General features: G+C 49.2%; 1 protein-coding gene across 6 annotated transcripts in view; it reads right to left on the bottom strand.

Moving 5' to 3' along the window:
* Nucleotides 1–22,097, bottom strand: part of MTHFSD (methenyltetrahydrofolate synthetase domain containing) — a 176,889-nt gene that overhangs the window by 2,463 nt on the left and 152,329 nt on the right. For 2 of the 6 annotated variants that reach the window (XM_073554880.1, XM_073554882.1), the window contains exons 4-6: nt 2,338–2,441; nt 1,807–1,920; nt 1,593–1,706 (exon numbers count right to left, since the gene is read on the bottom strand). In XM_073554880.1, the coding sequence (XP_073410981.1) occupies nt 1,593–1,706; nt 1,807–1,920; nt 2,338–2,441 (332 nt within the window). The other 4 variants (XM_073554884.1, XM_073554883.1, XM_073554885.1 and 1 more) reach the window with 4 other exon arrangements.

Genomic DNA, 22,097 nt, shown 5'->3' with positions numbered 1-22,097 from the left:
GCCACAACAGAACATGGGGCGCTAGCGGGTACAAGGTGCTCTACATTCGGATGACAGTTTCCATGCACAACGCTCTGCACAAGACGTGAGGGTCGCAGTGCACATTGAGATCAGAGTGTGTGAGCCCACCTGACAATGACAAGACGGCCTCACAGCTGAGACCCCACACTACAGACTCCAGGCTCTCTGAGCCGGGCCGCACATGACCTGGAGGAGCGTGGGATCCAACGCACCTCGCTCTAACTAAATGCAGACATGTGAAGGTGATAGATGGGGTGCAACACACGCAGGAGGCTGCAGCGCATGCTGCATGCACATAGAGGCCAGCCAGCGCCACCTTCAGCCGATCAGGCGCAGTGCATGCGAGGCCTGGACTCAGAGACGAGGATCAAGTATATAGGGGCCCATCAGAGAGAGACCACGTGTGCAAAGACCCTGATATGTGTGCAGCAATGAGAAGTCACGAGGTCTGCAGAGCGCGGCCGCGTACTCTGTACATATATATATATACACATCTCTAGAGTGGCGGTTTAGTTACTGTTTTATTCCAAATCATCTAGTTTATTCTCAATAATAATGTTATTTCTACAGCGCCAACATATTCCACAGCGCTGTACAATCAGCGGCGACATGTACAGACAATAAAGACACCACTGAGTAACACACAGATCACCAGCTACAGGAGGAGCGAGGGGCCGGCTGCTGGGTGGTGTTACATGATCCAGCTCAATGTTTTCTGCTACAAGCGAGTCTCCCTCCCCAGCAAGTTAGCTTTCAGTCTCCTTCCCCCTCTGGTAGCTGTAAATAAAGTCCCTAATAATTGTCCACTCAGTCTCCTCCCTCCTCTGGCAGCAGTAAACAAATTTCTCAGTAGGTTTACATTCACTATTCCACCGTAACAGATGTAAGCATAGTCACCAGTAAATTGCCCTCCTTCCCCCTCTGGCAGCTGTAAATATTGTCCCTAATAATTGTCCATTCAGTCCTCTCCCCTCTATGGAGGCCATAAATATAGACGCTAGTAAGCAGTCAGTCTCAATCTCCCTCTGGCAGCTGTAAATATGGTCCCCTGTAAGTGTTCAGTCAGTCTCCTCTCCCCTCTGAAAGCAGTAAATAAATTCCTGAGTAGGTTTACATTCACTATCCCACTGTGACAGATGTAAGCAAAGTAGCCAGTAAGTTGCCCTCCTTCCCCCTCTGGCAGCAGTAAATACAGTCCCTAATATTTGTCCATCCAGTCTTTTCCCTTCTACGGAGGCCATAAATATAGTGCCGAGTAAGCGTTTTGTCAGTCTCCTTATCCCTCTTGCAAGTGTAAATATTGTTCCTAGTAAGTCTCCACTCAAGTCTCCTTCCCCTTCTGGCAGCAGTAAATAAATTCCTGAGTAGGTTTACATTCACTCTGCCCCCGACAGATGCAAGCATAGTCACCAGTAAGTTGCCCTCCTTCCCCCTCTGGCAGGTGTCCATCCTCAGGGGCAGTCTTCTCTGCTGACCTAATGACATCAGGCAGCGCACACCCCACCTGCTGCGGCATCTCCGCGCCCCACAACAGAGGTGCCGCTGGTCACACGATCGGCACAGGCGCTCACCTGGAAGGTGGAGCAGATCCTCAGCGCCTCTTTGTTGGCCCCTGGAGGTGGAGTGATCCGGTTGAAGAGTCCGGTTCGGAGCCGCGGAGTCGGAACCAGCAATGTTTTATTGGCCTGTGGATGAAGGACAAGAAGCCGTCATGAAGTCCAGCGAGTGTCGGGGGTAACAGGGAGGAGGCTTGTGGGTGAGAACGTGCCCCGATGCCGGCCGTACCTGCAGAGCCGCCAGCCGGACGCCTTCCAGGGGTTTGTCCGGGTCCACTTTGATTTCTTGTGCGCGGCTGAAAACCTCCAGAGCTGTGAGCCGGCGGCTGGCCCGGTGCGCTGCCTGGAGGAGAGGGAGGAGCGGGACTTACTTGTAGGGTGAGGAGTCGCGCCGTCCTCTGCGGAGCGTCGGGATTTATCTTAACCGTCTGCGCTGATTGGAAATCCTGCAGGGTCATTAGTCGCTCGCAGGCCTGAGCCGCCCCCTGCACACCGAGAGGGGGGTCACATCACGGGGGTCTCCCCACCGGGACCCCAAAGGACCGGTCTATTCTGTGGCACAAATATTCACGCCCCGATGTATCTGCTGCCATTGTGTCTGACATGTTTGCTGCAATGTGTCAGCGCAGAGAAATGTAGCAGTCTGCAGACGCCTCACGTCTAGGCTGAATACAACTGTAACAAACCTTCAGCTGTGAGCAGACAAGTCTATTATACGGCGCAGCGGGAGGCTGAAGTTACAGCCTCCGAGGTTCCATACCTTAAAGTTCGGGATCCGGTGATGAACGGGGCGAGGGAAATCGGCCAGATTACTGTGCTCCATATAATCCCAAACCTTCTGCCGAACGTCCCACTTGCTGCACCCTGGAGAGAGGAGGAAGCGAGGTCACAATCCGATCCTGAGCGCAGCTACGAGTGCGACCACAGGGGGCAGTGACAGGCCTATTACTGATCATGGGGGGCAGACTGTGGGGGTGGACGATATTCGCGGCTTTGGGCCACTTAATGAGGCATAGAAAAGTCACAAATCATCGTGTACAGCGAAGACGCTGACAATTGTCACTTCTCTTGTAGCGTACAGTTTGTGTCTTATTATAGCGTTACTACGTGTCAGTGTCTTATTATAGTGTTACTACGTGTCGGTGTCTTATTATAGTGTTACTACGTGTCAGTGTCTTATTATAGTGTTACTACGTGTCGGTGTCTTATTATAGCGTTACTACGTGTCGGAGTCTTATTATAGCGTTACTACGTGTCGGTGTCTTATTATAGCGTTACTACGTGTCGGAGTCTTATTATAGCGTTACTACGTGTCGGTGTCTTATTATAGCGTTACTACGTGTCAGTGTCTTATTATAGTGTTACTACGTGTCGGTGTCTTATTATAGCGTTACTACGTGTCGGTGTCTTATTATAGCGTTACTACGTGTCGGTGTCTTATTATAGCGTTACTACGTGTCGGAGTCTTATTATAGCGTTACTACGTGTCGGTGTCTTATTATAGCGTTACTACGTGTCGGAGTCTTATTATAGCGTTACTACGTGTCGGTGTCTTATTATAGCGTTACTACGTGTCGGTGTCTTATTATAGCGTTACTACGTGTCGGTGTCTTATTATAGCGTTACTACGTGTCGGAGTCTTATTATAGCGTTACTACGTGTCGGAGTCTTATTATAGCGTTACTACGTGTCGGTGTCTTATTATAGCGTTACTACGTGTCGGAGTCTTATTATAGCGTTACTACGTGTCGGTGTCTTATTATAGCGTTACTACGTGTCAGTGTCTTATTATAGTGTTACTACGTGTCGGTGTCTTATTATAGCGTTACTACGTGTCGGTGTCTTATTATAGCGTTACTACGTGTCGGTGTCTTATTATAGCGTTACTACGTGTCGGAGTCTTATTATAGCGTTACTACGTGTCGGTGTCTTATTATAGCGTTACTACGTGTCGGAGTCTTATTATAGCGTTACTACGTGTCGGAGTCTTATTATAGCGTTACTACGTGTCGGTGTCTTATTATAGCGTTACTACGTGTCGGTGTCTTATTATAGCGTTACTACGTGTCGGTGTCTTATTATAGCGTTACTACGTGTCGGAGTCTTATTATAGCGTTACTACGTGTCGGTGTCTTATTATAGCGTTACTACGTGTCGGAGTCTTATTATAGCGTTACTACGTGTCGGAGTCTTATTATAGCGTTACTACGTGTCGGTGTCTTATTATAGCGTTACTACGTGTCGGTGTCTTATTATAGCGTTACTACGTGTCGGTGTCTTATTATAGCGTTACTACGTGTCGGAGTCTTATTATAGCGTTACTACGTGTCGGAGTCTTATTATAGCGTTACTACGTGTCGGAGTCTTATTATAGCGTTACTACGTGTCGGAGTCTTATTATAGCGTTACTACGTGTCGGTGTCTTATTATAGTGTTACTACGTGTCAGAGTCTTATTATAGCGTTACTACGTGTCGGAGTCTTATTATAGCGTTACTACGTGTCGGAGTCTTATTATAGCGTTACTACGTGTCGGTGTCTTATTATAGCGTTACTACGGGTCGGAGTCTTATTATAGCGTTACTACGTGTCGGTGTCTTATTATAGCGTTACTACGGGTCGGAGTCTTATTATAGCGTTACTACGTGTCGGAGTCTTATTATAGCGTTACTACGTGTCGGAGTCTTATTATAGTGTTACTACGTGTCGGAGTCTTATTATAGTGTTACTACGTGTCGGAGTCTTATTATAGTGTTACTACGTGTCGGTGTCTTATTATAGCGTTACTACGTGTCGGAGTCTTATTATAGTGTTACTACGTGTCGGAGTCTTATTATAGTATTACTACGTGTCGGAGTCTTATTATAGTGTTACTACGTGTCGGAGTCTTATTATAGTGTTACTACGTGTCGGAGTCTTATTATAGTGTTACTACGTGTCGGTGTCTTATTATAGTGTTACTAAGTGTCGGTGTCTTATTATAGCGTTACTACGTGTCGGAGTCTTATTATAGCGTTACTACGTGTCGGAGTCTTATTATAGTGTTACTACGTGTCGGAGTCTTATTATAGCGTTACTACGTGTCGGTGTCTTATTATAGTGTTACTACGTGTCAGAGTCTTATTATAGCGTTACTACGTGTCGGTGTCTTATTATAGCGTTACTACGTGTCGGTGTCTTATTATAGCGTTACTACGTGTCGGAGTCTTATTATAGCGTTACTACGTGTCGGAGTCTTATTATAGCGTTACTACGTGTCGGAGTCTTATTATAGCGTTACTACGTGTCGGTGTCTTATTATAGCGTTACTACGTGTCGGAGTCTTATTATAGCGTTACTACGTGTCGGAGTCTTATTATAGTGTTACTACGTGTCGGAGTCTTATTATAGCGTTACTACGTGTCGGAGTCTTATTATAGCGTTACTACGGGTCGGAGTCTTATTATAGCGTTACTACGTGTCGGTGTCTTATTATAGCGTTACTACGGGTCGGAGTCTTATTATAGCGTTACTACGTGTCGGAGTCTTATTATAGCGTTACTACGTGTCGGAGTCTTATTATAGTGTTACTAAGTGTCGGAGTCTTATTATAGCGTTACTACGGGTCGGAGTCTTATTATAGCGTTACTACGGGTCGGAGTCTTATTATAGCGTTACTACGTGTCGGAGTCTTATTATAGCGTTACTACGTGTCGGAGTCTTATTATAGTGTTACTACGTGTCGGAGTCTTATAGTGTTACTACGTGTCGGAGTCTTATTATAGTGTTACTACGTGTCGGTGTCTTATTATAGCGTTACTACGTGTTATTACGGTCCGTCACTCCCCTGTAGATTATATGGTGACGCTGTGATATATCGGGTAACTCTCCGTCACGTTTCCTGCGTCTCTGCCGTTGTTCAGACCTGTAGTAGTCCCTTCCTGCGGTTCTCACTGTCGGGGTCTCTGCAGCTGTCGCCGTTAGCGCTTGTTGTGACCGCTGTCATCTGCACAGTCACATAAATCGCTCGTGTGAACGCGGCCTGACACATCACACGCGTCTCACCGGCTCGGAGTGTGAGCGGCGGCTCCATGCTCAGCTGCTCTCTCCACGTGTCTGCAGACAGTGCACGGCGGCCTGGAAGGGTCAAACCAGGGAGAAAAGCGCAACAACCCCTGTGACAGCTGCCGGAGTCTATACAGAACTGTTCACACTGATACTAATAAAGGCATAGAGCAGAGAGCCCCCATCACACCCCGGAGCCTCCAGCCTGGACCATCACACCCCGGAGCCTCCAGCCTGGACCATAACACCCCGGATCCTCCAGCCTGGACCATCACACCCAGGAGCCTCCAGCCTGGACCATCACACCCCGGAGCCTCCAGCCTGGACCATCACACCCCGGACCCTCCAGCCTGGACCATCACACCCCGGACCCTCCAGCCTGGATCATCACACCCAGGAGCCTCCAGCCTGGACCATCACACCCCGGAGCCTCCAGCCTGGACCATCACACCCCGGAGCCTCCAGCCTGGACCATCACACCCCGGAGCCTCCAGCCTGGACCATCACACCCCGGAGCCTCCAGCCTGGACCATCACACCCCGGAGCCTCCAGCCTGGACCATCACACCCCGGAGCCTCCAGCCTGGACCATCACACCCCGGAGCCTCCAGCCTGGACCATCACACCCCGGAGCCTCCAGCCTGGACCATCACACCCAGGAGCCTCCAGCCTGGACCATCACACCCCGGAGCTTCCAGCCTGGACCATCACACCCCGGACCCTCCAGCCTGGACCATCACACCCCGGACCCTCCAGCCTGGATCATCACACCCAGGAGCCTCCAGCCTGGACCATCACACCCCGGAGCCTCCAGCCTGGACCATCACACCCCGGAGCCTCCAGCCTGGACCATCACACCCCGGACCCTCCAGCCTGGACCATCACACCCCGGAGCCTCCAGCCTGGACCATCACACCCCGGAGCCTCCAGCCTGGACCATCACACCCCGGAGCCTCCAGCCTGGACCATCACACCCCGGAGCCTCCAGCCTGGACCATCACACCCCGGAGCCTCCAGCCTGGACCATCACACCCCGGAGCCTCCAGCCTGGACCATCACACCCCGGAGCCTCCAGCCTGGACCATCACACCCCGGACCCTACAGCCTGGACCATCACACCCCGGAGCCTCCAGCCTGGACCATCACACCCCGGACCCTACAGCCTGGACCATCACACCCCGGAGCCTCCAGCCTGGACCATCACACCCCGGAGCCTCCAGCCTGGACCATCACACCCCGGACCCTACAGCCTGGACCATCACACCCCGGAGCCTCCAGCCTGTAAAATCACACCCCGGAGCCTCCAGCCTGGACCATCACACCCCGGAGCCTCCAGCCTGGACCATCACACCCCGGAGCCTCCAGCCTGGACCATCACACCCCGGAGCCTCCAGCCTGGACCATCACACCCCGGAGCCTCCAGCCTGGACCATCACACCCCGGAGCCTCCAGCCTGGACCATCACACCCCGGAGCCTCCAGCCTGGACCATCACACCCCGGACCCTACAGCCTGGACCATCACACCCCGGAGCCTCCAGCCTGTACCATCACACCCCGGAGCCTCCAGCCTGGACCATCACACCCCGGACCCTACAGCCTGGACCATCACACCCCGGAGCCTCCAGCCTGGACCATCACACCCCGGACCCTCCAGCTTGGACCATCACACCCCGGAGCCTCCAGCCTGGACCATCACACCCCGGAGCCTACAGCCTGGACCATCACACCCCGGACCCTCCAGCTTGGACCATCACACCCAGGAGCCTCCAGCTTGGACCATCACACCCCGGAGCCTCCAGCCTGGACCATCACACCCCGGACCCTCCAGCCTGGACCATCACACCCCGGACCCTCCAGCCTGGACCATCACACCCCGGAGCCTCCAGCCTGGACCATCACACCCCGGAGCCTCCAGCCTGGACCATCACACCCCGGAGCCTACAGCCTGGACCATCACACCCCGGACCCTACAGCCTGGACCATCACACCCCGGAGCCTCCAGCCTGGTCCATCACACCCCGGAGCCTCCAGCCTGGACCATCACACCCCGGACCCTCCACTCTGGACCATCACACCCCGGAGCCTCCAGCCTGGACCATAACACCCCGGATCCTCCAGCCTGGACCATCACACCCCGGAGCCTCCAGCCTGGACCATCACACCCCGGAGCCTCCAGCCTGGACCATCACACCCCGGAGCCTCCAGCCTGGACCATCACACCCCGGAGCCTCCAGCCTGTACCATCACACCCCGGAGCCTCCAGCCTGGACCATCACACCCCGGACCCTACAGCCTGGACCATCACACCCCGGAGCCTCCAGCCTGGACCATCACACCCCGGAGCCTCCAGCCTGGACCATCACACCCCGGAGCCTCCAGCCTGGACCATCACACCCCGGAGCCTCCAGCCTGGACCATCACACCCCGGACCCTCCAGCCTGGACCATCACACCCAGGAGCCTCCAGCTTGGACCATCACACCCCGGAGCCTCCAGCCTGGACCATCACACCCCGGATCCTCCAGCCTGGACCATCACACCCCGGACCCTCCAGCCTGGACCATCACACCCCGGAGCCTCCAGCCTGGACCATCACACCCCGGAGCCTCCAGCCTGGACCATCACACCCCGGACCCTACAGCCTGGACCATCACACCCCGGACCCTACAGCCTGGACCATCACACCCCGGAGCCTCCAGCCTGGACCATCACACCCCGGAGCCTCCAGCCTGGACCATCACACCCCGGAGCCTCCAGCCTGGACCATCACACCCCGGAGCCTCCAGCCTGGACCATCACACCCCGGACCCTCCAGCCTGGACCATCACACCCCGGACCCTCCAGCCTGGACCATCACACCCCGGACCCTCCAGCCTGGACCATCACACCCCGGAGCCTCCAGCCTGGACCATCACACCCCGGAGCCTCCAGCCTGGACCATCACACCCCGGATCCTCCAGCCTGGACCATCACACCCCTGACCCTCCAGCCTGGACCATCACACCCCGGAGCCTCCAGCCTGGACCATCACACCCCGGAGCCTCCAGCCTGGACCATCACACCCCGGAGCCTCCAGCCTGGACCATCACACCCCGGACCCTACAGCCTGGTCCATCACACCCCGGAGCCTCAAGCCTGGACCATCACACCCCGGATGCTCCACTCTGGACCATCACACCCCGGAGCCTCCAGCCTGGACTATCACACCCCGGACCCTCCAGCCTGGACCATCACACCCCGGACCCTCCAGCCTGGACCATCACACCCTGGACCTTCCAGACTGGACCATCACACCCCGGACCCTCCAGACTGGACCATCACACCCCGGTTCCTCCAGCCTGGACCATCACACCCCGGACCCTCCAGCTTTGTCCATCACACCCCGGACCCTCCAGCCTGGACCATCACACCCCGGACTCTCCAGCCTGGACCATCACACCCCGGAGCCTCCAGCTTGGACCATCACACCCCGGATCCTCCAGCCTGGACCATCACACCCCGGACCCTCCAGCCTTGCCGATCACACCCTGGAGCCTCCAGCCTGGACCATCACACCCCGGAGCCTCCAGCTTGGACCATCACACCCCGGAGCCTCCAGCTTGGACCATCACACCCCGGATACTCCAGCCTGGACCATCACACCCCGGACCCTCCAGCCTTGCCGATCACACCCTGGAGCCTCCAGCCTGGACCATCACACCCCGGAGCCTCCAGCTTGGACCATCACACCCCGGAGCCTCCAGCCTGGACCATCACACCCCGGAGCCTCCAGCCTGGACCATCACACCCCGGAGCCTCCAGCCTGGACCATCACACCCCGTCCCTCCAGCCTGAAGCACACGGCGTCCGGGCAGCAGAATTTCCACCTATTTGAATAAGTAACTGATGCTTTTAACCCCTTCATGACCGGTGCTTTTTTTGGTTTTGCGTTTCTGTTTTTCGCTCCCCTTCTTCCCAGAGCCATAACTTTTTTATTTTTCCTCCAATATGGCCATGTGATGGCTTGTTTTTTGCGGGACAAGTTGTATTTTTGAATGACACCATTAGTTTTACCATGTCGTGTACTCCTAAATGGGAAAAAATTCCAAGTGCGGTGAAATTGGAATAAAAGTGCAATCCCACACTTGTTTTTTGTTTGGCTTTTTGCCAGGTTCACTAAATGCTAAACCTGCCCTGACATTGTGATTCTCCAGGTCATTACGAGTTCATAGACACGAAACATGTCCAGGTTCTTTCTTATGTAAGTGGTGAAAAAAAATCCAAACTTTGTTTAAAAAAAAAAAAAAGCAGTTTTCCGATCCATTTTTGTTTTCTGTGGTTCGGTGAGGGCTTAGTTTTTCCTTGGCGGGCTGACGTTTTAGGCTATGTGCACATGTAGATTTCGGTCCTGTGGATTTTTCCGTGCGGATTTGGAAAAATCTGCAGGTAAATTCTCAGGTCAGAAGTCCTGCGGTTTACCTGTGGATTAGCCTGCGGATTATCATCTCTACAATGGAGAAGGTGGCAAACCGCTGCGGAATCCGCACAAAGAATTGACATGCTGCGAATTGTAACCCCCAGCAAATCCGCGCAGAAAAATCTGCAGAATGTGCACTGCGTTTTTCAGTTTACCATTGAAAACAATGGTACTGTACATCTGCTGTGGACCCGCAGGGCCAGAAACGCTGCGGATCCGCAACGTGTGCACATGGCCTTAAGGATACCATTTATGTGCAGATACGATCTTTTGATCACTCATTGCATTTTAATGCAATGTCGCGACGACCAAAAAAAAAAATGTAATTCTGCGTTTTGTTTTTTTTTCTCGTTACGCCATTTAGCGATGGGGTTAATCCTTTTTTCATTCATAAATCAGGCGATTCTGAATGCGGCGAGATCTAATATGTATGTGGGATATTGGTTTATTGTTTTATTTTGATTGGGGCGAAAGGGGGGCGATTTGAACTTTTAGATTTTTTTTGTTAAATTTTTAGGGATGCTTCAATAGTCTCCATAGGAGGCTAGGGGCATCCCTTACTCGCTCGGCTCTGCTACATATAGGCGATGCTCAGATTGCCTATATGTAACAGAAATGCAGCATTGCTATGAGCGCTGACCACCGGGTGGTGCTCACAGCAATCTTCCAGGAAAAACCATAGATCACGATCATGTGACGTGGGTCGGCAACGCGCTCATTTGTGGTTGTGCGCAGAAATACTAGTTAAATGCCCGCTGCCAGCGTTTGACAGCGGGATTTAACTAAATAGGCTCGGGTGGATCGTGATTCCGCTCGCTCCTATTGTTGGCACATGTCAGCTGGGCACCCTCCCCCCCAAAAACATCCCTATCCCAATACCCCAGGAAGAGGTTTGCAAAAGAGGGCGTACTGGCTGCCCCCATCGCACGTTTTAGGCTATGTGCACATGTAGATTTCGGTCCTGTGGATTTTTCCGTGCGGATTTGGAAAAATCTGCAGGTAAATTCTCAGGTCAGAAGTCCTGCGGTTTACCTGCGGATTAGCCTGCGGTTTATCATCTCTACTGTAAATAAAATTGTCCCGAAAAACAAAAAAATTGTGAGTCAAAATCTATTGGAGGAGTTCCAAAATCAAGTCACAGACAGGGCCATCCCTGTTGCAATTGGCTAGAAAGAAGCGTCAGGCCTCTAGGCCATCATGATATGGGTTCATTTAAATTGCTTTTAATATATATGGACCCTTGAGCACAGCGTACCAGGTCTCCCTGAAAGGGTGCGCATGCGCATTTTCCCCCAGGTTTGCGTCTCCGTGCGCTCCCCTGTTATGAATGAGTCACCGAGGAGGAAAAACAAGCTAAGCCACAGAAAACCAGAGAGGATGGTAACTAAGCGAATTGCAGACCCCTGATCCTATCCACACAACTAGCAGTAGCCGTGGCGCGTACCTACGATGATCCTAGACGCCTCGTCACAGCCGGAGAACTAAATAAGCCTAAAGCAAGAAAAGGGGAAATCTAAACTGCCCCAGAGCAGACTCCAAAGCAATAGACAGCCCCCAAACATATGTTGTCAGTGAGACAAGATGAAAACTGAAAACACAAACACAGATAGAAAGATAGGCTGAGCAAATGATGGGGCCCACATTAACTGAAAAGGACAGGAAAGGAAAGATGCTGTCTGCAATCACGCACAAAACCCTGCCAAAAAATGTCCAACACTTTCTGATAACAAAAACCCTGAAGTCGCTAGACTTCAATTCCCTATATCAGCACTCTGGTATATTCTGAAGACAGAGCAAAAAGAGACCAATCTGATCAGGGACAAAATGCAACTGGCATAAACAGAGACATAAGAATGGAAATTCTGCACAGCCCCAGCCGGGGCTGGCTGACCACAAAAACTGAGTAAACCAGACCAAAACTCATGAGAAAAAACAGCAGAGCACACTTAGCTTGAGAAGGCAGGAACAGAACTGGAAACCAGAACCTCAAGGCAGGAAAATCACCAGCACAAAATTAGGGAGTCGCCTGTCTTAAATCCAGTCAGAGACTCCTGATGTCCACTCACAGTCCTCCTCCTCAGGTGGCAGGTCTCTGCCATTTAGATCAGCTTCATTACCTACTGTCACTACTAGAGGGAGCCCGGATGGAGAACTCACGACTCCTCTGTCAACATAGCTCCACCACCCTCACCAGAAACCAGAGGTAAACCAGAAAATGAGTTCTAAATTCTATAAGGTCTGATAAATCTTGGCTTGAACTTTGGAGACGCAACCTTCATAGAGATATTTTTGGACGACAACCAAACCATATCACCCACTTTAAACCGGGGACCAATGGTCCTACGCCGGTTGGAAATACGCTGGGCCTTTTCTTGAGAGAGGGACAACTTATCCACCACTTGGTCCCAAATCTGCTGCATTCTCTCTACCACAATGTCAACTCCTGGGCATGCTGAAGATTCCACTTGCCCTGAAGAAAATCGAGGATGAAGCCCAAAGTTACAGAAAAAGGGGCGACATCAATGTGGCAGAACTAGCTCTATTATTTAGGGCGAATTCGGCCAAGGGCAAAAATGAGACCCAATCATCCTGATCAGCAGATATAAAACATCTTAAATAGGACTCCAAAGTCTGGTTTGTTCTCTCAGTCTGCCCATTGGTCTGGGGATGAAACGCGGAGGAGAAGGATAACTGAATTCCCAGCTTGGAACAAAAGGCTTTCCAAAATCTGGAGACAAACTGGACTCCTCTGTCCGACACAATGTTCTCAGGAATCCCATGCAACCGAACCACCTGTTGTAAAAACAAGGGCACCAACTCTGAGGAAGATGGCAGCTTTGGGAGTGGTACAAGATGGACCATCTTAGAAAATCTATCACAAATCACCCAGATAACAGTCATTCTCTGAGAGACAGGAAGATCAGAAATAAAATCCATTGAGATATGGGTCCATGGCCTCTTGGGCACAGGCAGGGGCATCAACAACCCACTAGAAGGAGAACAGGGTTTAGACCGGGAACAAGTCCCACAGGACTGCACAAAATTCCTGACATCACGAGATAAGGCGGGCCACCAAAAAGACCGACTCACCAAATCTCTGGTACCAAAAATACCCGGATGACCAGCCAACGCGGAGCAATGAACTTCAGACATCACTCTCTTCCTCCACTGGTCAGGAACATACAATTTTCCCATAGGACAACGCTCAGGTTTGTCCTCCTGAAATTCTTCCAGGGCGCGTCTCAAATCGGGCGAGATGGCAGAAAGAACTACTCCCTCACCTAGGATGGTAGTAGGTTTGGTCACAATGGGAGAATCAGCAAAGAAACTCCTAGAAAGGGCGTCTGCCTTAACATTCTTAGTGCCCGGAAGAAAGGAGACCACAAAATCAAAATGCGTGAAAAACAAGGCCCATCTAGCCTGTCTAGGATTCAAGCGTTTGGCCAACTCCAGGTAAATCAAGTTCTTGTGGTCAGTGAGGACCACAACTTGATGTCTAGCTCCCTCCAACCAATGTCTCCATTCCTCAAATACCCACTTCATGGCCAACAATTCCCGATTCCCCACATCATAGTTGCGTTCAGATGGGGAGAACTTTCGGGAGAAGAAGGCACAGGGATTCATCTTAGAAGTCACCGGATCTTTTTGGGACAAAACAGCTCCTGCACCAATCTCCGAAGCATCTACCTCTACCTGAAATGGAAGTGAGACATCAGGTTGCTGTAAAACCGGAGCAGAAGTGAACCTCCGCTTCAGCTCCTGAAATGCCAAAACAGCCTCTGGAGACCAATTCAGCACATCAGCGCCCTTCTTGGTCAGATCAGTCAATGGCTTGGCAATACCAGAAAAATTAGCTAAAAATTTACGATAAAAATTAGCAAAACCCAAAAACTTCTGGAGGGTCTTCAAAGAAGTAGGCTGAACCCAATCATAAATAGCCTGTACCTTGGCCGGGTCCATTTCAATAGTTGACGGAGACAAAATAAATCCCAAAAATGAAATCCTCTGTACACCAAAAAGGCATTTCGATCCTTTAACAAACAGGGAATTCTCCCTCATAATCCGGAACACAGTCCGGACATGTTCCACATGAGAATCCCAATCACTGGAAAAGATCAAAATATCATCCAGATAGATAATCAAAAACTTATCCACAAAGTCTCGAAAATATCATTCATAAAGGACTGGAAGACAGAAGGGGCATTAGTGAGCCCAAAAGGCATCACCAGGTACTCAAAATGTCCCTCCGGAGAATTAAACGCCGTCTTCCATTCATCCCCATGCTTGATGCGAATAAGATTATACGCCCCCCTGAGGTCAAGCTTAGTAAACCAGCAGGCACCTTTAAGGGTACCGTTACACATAGCGATGCACCAGCGATCCCGACAACGATATGTGGATCGCTGGTGCATCGCTAAGTGGTTGCTAGTGAGCTGCCACACAGGCAGGTCTCACCAGCGACATCGCTGGGGTCGGGGGTCGCTACTTACCTGTCAGACGCGGCAATCCTGACGCCCTCCCGCCGGTGTCCATGCCTCGCTCGTCGGCTCCACAGGAAGCGCAGCAGGAAGTGGCCGACGAGAAATGATCCAGGACCTTCTCGCGCGACCAACGATGAGCAGCAGGGGAGCCGGTCGGAGGTAAGTATCACATGCAGCGATATCGCTGCAACGTCACAAAATCGGTGACTTTACAGCGATATTGCTAGCGATATCGCAGTGTGTAATGGGGGCTTTACTCTGGAGAATAGATCAGACATCAGAGGTAACGGATACTGATATTTAACCGTAATCTTGTTAAGGGAACGATAATCAATACACGGCCTTAATGAACCATCTTTCTTAGCCACGAAAAAAAAACCAGCACCTAAGGGTGAAGAGGATGGTCTAATATGACCCTTCTCCAACGCCTCCTTAATATAGGATCGCAGAGCATCATGTTCGGGTACTGATAAGTTGAAAAGCCGACCCTTGTGAAATTTACACCCAGGCCTCAACTCAATTGCACAGTCATAACTCCTATGAGGAGACAAAGACGCAGACTTACTCTCACTAAATACATCATAAAAGTCAGCCAGATAATCAGGAATATCATGAGACTGAGGAGAGGTGGAGAAAACAGGAGCGTCCCTAAGAACACACTGACAACCCCAACTCACCACAGACACAGATTTCCAATGCAAAACTGGATTATGGATTTGCAACCAAGGAAAACCCAGAACAATAGTATCATGCAAATTATGCAGAACCAAAAATCTACAATTTTCTTGGTGGTCTGGGGAGACCCGCATTATCACCTGGGTCCAAAACTGAGGTTTATTCTCCGCCAAAGGAGTGGCATCAATACCCCTCAAAGGAATAGGCGTCTGCAGAGGCATCATGGAAAAACCACAACGTTTAGCAAAGTCCAAATCCATCAGATTCAAAGCTGCTCCTGAATCCACAAAAGCCTTAGCGGAAAATGTTTATCCACATTCAGGAGCAGCTCTGAATCTGATGGATTTGGACTTTGCTAAACGTTGTGGTTTTTCCATGACAGATCAGAGTAATTGCCAAAAAAAACTTAGGCTGTACACTGCCCACAGCAAATGTGTGTGCAAAACGTTTCTCTCGTTTAGGGCAGATAGAAATAGTATGAGAGGCGTCTCCACAGAAAAAACACAGCTTATTACGCCTTCTATACTCCTGACGTTGCACCCTAGACAAAACCCCATCACATTGCATAGGTTCAGACATTTGTTGAAAAGGCGGCAACGCCTCTCGTGTAGTTTTGCGTTCACGTAAACGCCGATCAACTTGAATGGCTAATGACATAGAATCGTCAAGACCAGAGGGAACAGGAAATCCCACCATAGTATCTTTTATGGTCTCTGATAAACCCTTGTGAAAGAGAGCTGCCAATGCACCATCATTCCAGGTAGTAAGGACTGCCCACTTTCGGAATTATTGACAGTATAACTGCAGAATCCTGACCCTGGTTCAATATCAATAGGGTTTTCACAGCTTGATCAACGGCATTAGGTTTATCATACAACAAACCCAAGGCTTGAAAAAACGCGTCCACATTAGTCAGAATAGGATTTTCAGGTGTCAAAGAAAACGCCCAATCCTGGGGATCGCCGCGCAGCAAGGAGATGACAATTTTAACCTGCTGCACAGAGCTCCCCGATGAGTTAGGCTTCAAGGCCAGAAATAATTTACAATTATTCTTAAAATTCAAAAATTTAGACCGATCCCCAGAAAACACATCAGGAGTAGGGATCTTTGGTTAAGCAGCATGTGACTGAATGAGGTAGGTGGAAATTCCCTGCACTTCAGCAGCAAGTTGCTCCACACGATCAAACAATTGCTTAATCTCCATTAAGGAAAAAAGCCTCCTACGGCCCCAGAGAAAAAGAGGAAAAAATACATATAAAAAAAAATTCAGACACTTTTTTTTTTTTTTTTTTTACAATTTTTTTTTTCCTGCTTTTGAGTACCCTAGAATCTGCGGTATGGCTGGTGATTCTGTTATGAATGAGTCACTGAGGAGGAAAAAAAAAAACAAGCTAAGCCACAGAAAACCAGAGAGGTTGGTAACTAAGCGGATTGCAGGCCCCTGATCCTATCCACACAACTAGCAGTAGCCGTGGAGCGTACCTACGATGTTCCTAGACGCCTCGTCACAGCCGGAGGACTAAATAAGCCTAAAGCAAGAAAAGGGAAATCTAAACTGCCCCAAAGCAGACCCCAAAGCAATAGACAGCCCCCAAACATGTATTGTCGGTGAGACAAGATGAAAACACAAACACAGATAGAAAAATAGGCTGAGCAAATGATGGGGCCCACACTAACTAGAAAGGAGAGGAAAGGAAAGATGCTGTCTGCAATCACGCACAAAACCCTGCCAAAAAATGTCCAACACTTTCTGATAACAAAAACCCTGAAGTCGCTAGACTTCAATTCCCTATATCAGCACTCTGGCATATTCTGAAGACAGAGCAAAAAGAGACCAATTGTTGCGAGTTCATTCTCTGGTTCACCAGTTGTGAGTTCCCCTTCTGGACTCCCTCTCGGTGGTGACGGGAGATGGTGTGGCTGGTTTGATCGGTGGAGATCTGCCACCTGAGAATAAGGATGACGATTGGATCTCAGGATTCTCAGATTGGATTTAAGACAGCCGACGCCCTATTCAGTTGCTGGTGATTCCTTCTGCTTGTCAGCTCTTGGTTTTCAGCTCTGTTCCAGTCATCTAAAGCTAAGTTTTTCTACTAATGTTCACACTTGATTTTGTTGGTCTATTCAGTTTTTTGTGTGGTCTGCCAGCCCCGGTTGGGGGCTGAGCTGAATTTCCACTGTTATTTATCAGTATTTTGCCAATTGGCTTTTTGTCCCTTACTAGTTCGGTCTCTTTTTGCTCTGTCTCAGAATATTTCAGAGTGCTGATATAGTGGAAGAAGTCTAGTGACTTCAGGGTTAATTTTGCTATCAGAAGTGTTGGACATTATTTTGTAGGGTTTTTTGCAGGTTGCAGACAGTGCCTTTCCTTTCCTCTCCTTTCTAGTTAGTTTGGGCCCCATCATTTGCTCAGCCTATTTTCCTGTCTGTGTTTGAGCCTTCATCTTGTTTCACCGTCAATACATGTGTGGGGGCTATCTATTCCTTTGTGGTCTGCTCTGGGGTAGTTAGTTTTCCCTTTTCTTGCTTTAGGCTTATGTAGTCCTCCGGCCGTGACGAGGCGTCTAGGTTCATCGTAGGCACGGTCCACGGCTACTGCTAGTTGTGTGGTAAGATCAGGGATCTGCAATCTGCATAGTTACCAACCTCTCTGGTTTTCTGTGGCTTAGCTTGTTTTGCTTTTTTTCTCTTCGGTGACCCAATCATAACAGAATCACCAGCCATACCGCAGATTCTAGGGTACTCAAAAGCAGGAGAGAATTGTAAAAAAAAAAGAAAAAAAGTGTCAGAATTTTTTTTTTTTTATATGTATATTTTTTCCTCTTTTTCTCTGGGGCCGTAGGAGGATTTTTTTTTTAATGGAGATTAAGCAATTGTCTGATCGTGTGGAGCAGCTCACTGCTGAATTGCAGGGAATTTCCGCCTATCTTGCTCATTCAGTCACATGCTGCTGAACCAAAGATCCCTACTCCTGATGTGTTTCTTGGGGATCGGTCTAAATTTCTGAATTTTAAGAATAATTGTAAATTATTTCTTGCCTTGAAGCCTAACTCATCGGGGAGCTCTGCGCGGCAGGTTAAAATTGTCATCTCTTTGCTGCGCGGCGATCCCCAGGATTGGGCCTTTTCTTTGACACCTGAAGATCCTATTCTGACTAATGTGAGCGCATTTTTTCAAGCCTTGGGGTTGTTGTATGATGAACCTAATGCTATTGATCAGGCTGAAAAGACCCTGTTGGCATTGAGCCAGGGTCAGGATTCTGCAGAGTTATACTGTCAAAAATTCCGAAAGTGGGCGGTCCTTACTACCTGGAATGATAGTGCATTGGCAGCTCTCTTTCGGAAGGGTTTGTCAGAAACCGTAAAAGATGTTATGGTGGGATTTCCTGTTCCCTCTTGTCTTGACGATTATATGTCATTAGCCATTCAAATTGATCGGCGTTTACATGAACGTAAAACTACACGGGAGGCGCTGCCACCTTTTGAATAAATGTCTGAACCTATGCAATGTGATGGGGTTTTGTCTAAGGCGCAACGTCAGGAGTTTAGAAGGCGTAATAAGCTGTGTTTTTTCTGTGGAGACGTCTCTCATACTATTTCTGTCTGCCCTAAACGAAACGTTTTGCACACACATTTGCTGTGGGCAGTATACAACCTAAGTTCCTTTTGGCAATTACTCTGATCTGCTCCTTGTCCACGTTTTCCACTAAGGCTTTTGTGGATTCAGGAGCAGCGTTGAATCTGATGGATTTGGACTTTGCTAAACGTTGTGGTTTTTCCATGACTCTTCTGCGGACGCCTATTCCTTTGAGGGGTATTGATGCTACTCCTTTGGTGGAGAAAAAACCTCAGTTTTGGACCCAGGTGACGATGCGAGTTGCCCCAGACCACCAAGAAAATTGTAAATTTTTGGTGTTGCATAATCTGCATGATACTATTGTACTGGGTTTTCCTTGGTTGCAAACTCATAATCCAGTTTTGGATTGGAAATCTGTGTCTGTGGTGAGTTGGGGTTGTCGGTGTGCTCTTAGTGACACTCCTGTTTTCTCCACCTCTCCCCAGTTGCATGATGTTCCTGACTATTTGGCTGATTTTTATGATGTATTTAGTGAGAATGAGTCTGCGTCTTTGCCTCCTCATAGGAGTTATGACTGTGCAACTGAGTTGATGCCTGGGTGTAAATTTCCCAAGGGTCGGCTCTTCAATTTATCTGTACCCGAGCACGAGGCTATGCGATCCTATATTAAGGAGTCGTTGGAGAAGGGTCATATTAGACCATCCTCGTCACCTTTAGGTGCTGTTTTTTTTTTTGTGGCCAAGAAAGAAGGTTCATTAAAACTGTGTATTGATAATCGTTCCCTTAACAAGATGGCTGTTAAATATCAGTACCCGTTACCTCTGATGTCTGATTTATTCTCCAGAGTTAAGAGTGCCTGCTGGTTTACTAAGCTTGACCTCAGGGGGGCGTATAATCTTATTCGCATCAAGCACGGGGATGAATGGAAGACGGCGTTTAATACTCCGGAGGGACATTTTGAGTACCTGGTGATGCCTTTTGGGCTCTCTAATGCCCCTTCTGTCTTCCAGTCCTTTATGAACGATATTTTCCGTGACCTTGTGGATAAGTTTTTGATCATCTATCTGGATGATATTTTGATCTTTTCTAGTGATTGGGATTCCCATGTGGAACATGTTCGGACTGTGTTCCGGATTATGAGGGAGAATTCCCTGTTTGTTAAGGGATCAAAATGCCTCTTTGGGGTACAGAGGATTTTATTTTTGGGATTTATCTTATCTTCATCGACTATTGAAATGGACCCGGCCAAGGTACAGGCCATTTATGATTGGGTTCAGCCTACTTCTTTGAAGGCTCTCCAGAAGTTTTTGGGTTTTGCTAATTTCTATTGTAAATTTATAGGTAATTTTTCTAGTATTGTCAAACCACTGACTGATCTGACCAAGAAGGGCGCTGATGTGCTGAATTGGTCTCCTGAGGCTGTCTCAGCATTTCAGGAGCTTAAGCAGAGATTTACTTCAGCTCCAGTTTTACGGCAACCTGATGTCTCACTTCCATTTCAGGTGGAGGTAGACGCTTCTGAGATTGGTGCAAGAGCTGTTTTGTCCCAAAAAGACCCTGTGACTTCTAAGATGAATCCCTGTGCCTTCTTTTCTCGAAAGTTCTCCCCATCTGAACGCAATTATGACGTGGGGTATTGGGAATTGTTGGCCATGAAGTGGGCATTTGAGGAGTGGAGACATTGATTGGAGGGAGCTAGACATCAAATTGTGGTCCTCACCGATCACAAGAATCTGATTTATCTGGAGTCGGCCAAACACTTGAATCCCAGACAGGCTAGATGGGCCTTGTTTTTCACGCGTTTTAATTTTGTGGTCTCTTTTCTTCCGGGCACTAAGAATGTTAAGGCAGACGCCCTTTCTAGGAGTTTCTTTGCCGATTCTCTTAGTGTGACCGAGCCTACTACCATCTTAGGTGAGGGGGTAGTTCTTTCTGCCATTTTGTCCGATTTGAGACGTGTCCTGGAGGGATTTCAGGAGGATAAACCTGAGCGTTGCCCTATGGGAAAATTGTATGTTCCTGACCAGTGGAGAAAGAGAGTGATGTCTGAAATTCATTGCTCCGCATTGGCTGGTCATCCGGGTATTTTTGGTACCAGAGATTTGGTGAGTCGGTCATTTTGGTGGCCCGCCTTATCTCATGATGTCAGGAATTTTGTACAGTCCTGTGGGACTTGTTCTCGGTCTAAACCCTGTTCTCGTTCTAGTGTGTTGCTGATGCCCTTGCCGGTGCCCAAGAGGCCATGGACCCATATCTCAATGGATTTTATTTCTGATCCTCCAGTCTCTCAGAGAATGACTGTTATCTGGGTGATTTGTGATAGATTTTCGAAGATGGTCCATCTTGTACCACTCCCAAAGTTGCCATCTTCCGCTGAGTTGGTGCCCTTGTTTTTACAAGAGGTGGTTCGGTTACACGGGATTCCTGAGAACATTGTGTCCGACAGAGGAGTCCAGTTTGTTTCCAGATTCTGGAAGGCTTTTTGTTGCAATCTGGGAATTCAGTTATCCTTCTCCTCCGCTTTTCATCCCCAGACCAATGGACAGACTGAGAGAACAAACCAGACCTTGGAGTCTTATTTGAGATGTTTTATATCTGCTGATCAGGATGATTGGGTCTCATTTTTGCCCTTGGCCGAATTCGCACTGAACAATAGAGCTAGTTCTGCCACTTTGATGTCACCCTTTTTCTGTAATTTTGGGTTTCATCCTTGATTCTCTTCAGGGCAAGTGGAATCTTCGTCCTGCCCAGGTGTGGACACTGTGGTTAAGAGAATGCAGCAGATATGGGACCAAGTAGTGGATAAGTTGTCACTCTCTCAGGAAAAGGCCCAGCGTTTTTCCAACCGGCGTAGGACCATTGGTCCCCGGTTTAAAGTGGGTGATATGGTTTGGTTGTCGTCTAGGAATATTCCTATGAAGGTTGCATCTCCTAAATTTAAGCCAAGATTTATTGGTCCTTATAAGATTTTGGAAATTCTTAATCCTATTTCGTTTCGATTGGCTCTTCCAGTTACGTTCAAGATCCATAACGTATTTCACAAATCTCTGTTGACGAGTTTTGTTGAGCCAGTGGTTCCTATGGCAGCACCTCCTGACCCTGTGTTGGTTAAAGGCAAAGTGGAAAATGAGGTAGAGAAAATATTGGATTCTTGTTTGGTTAGACGGAGACTCCAGTAGTTGGTCAAATGGAAGGGTTATGGTCAGGAGGATAATTCTTGGGTCTCTGCCTCCGATATTCATGCCAATAGATTGGTTCGTGCTTTTCACCGGGCCCATCCTGATTAGCCT

This window comes from Dendrobates tinctorius, unplaced genomic scaffold (assembly GCF_039654945.1).
Source record: "Dendrobates tinctorius isolate UK_male_01 unplaced genomic scaffold, ASM3965494v1 ptg000214l, whole genome shotgun sequence".
Classification (NCBI taxonomy): domain Eukaryota; kingdom Metazoa; phylum Chordata; class Amphibia; order Anura; family Dendrobatidae; genus Dendrobates; species Dendrobates tinctorius.
This window is presented reverse-complemented; position numbering and strand designations above follow the sequence as displayed.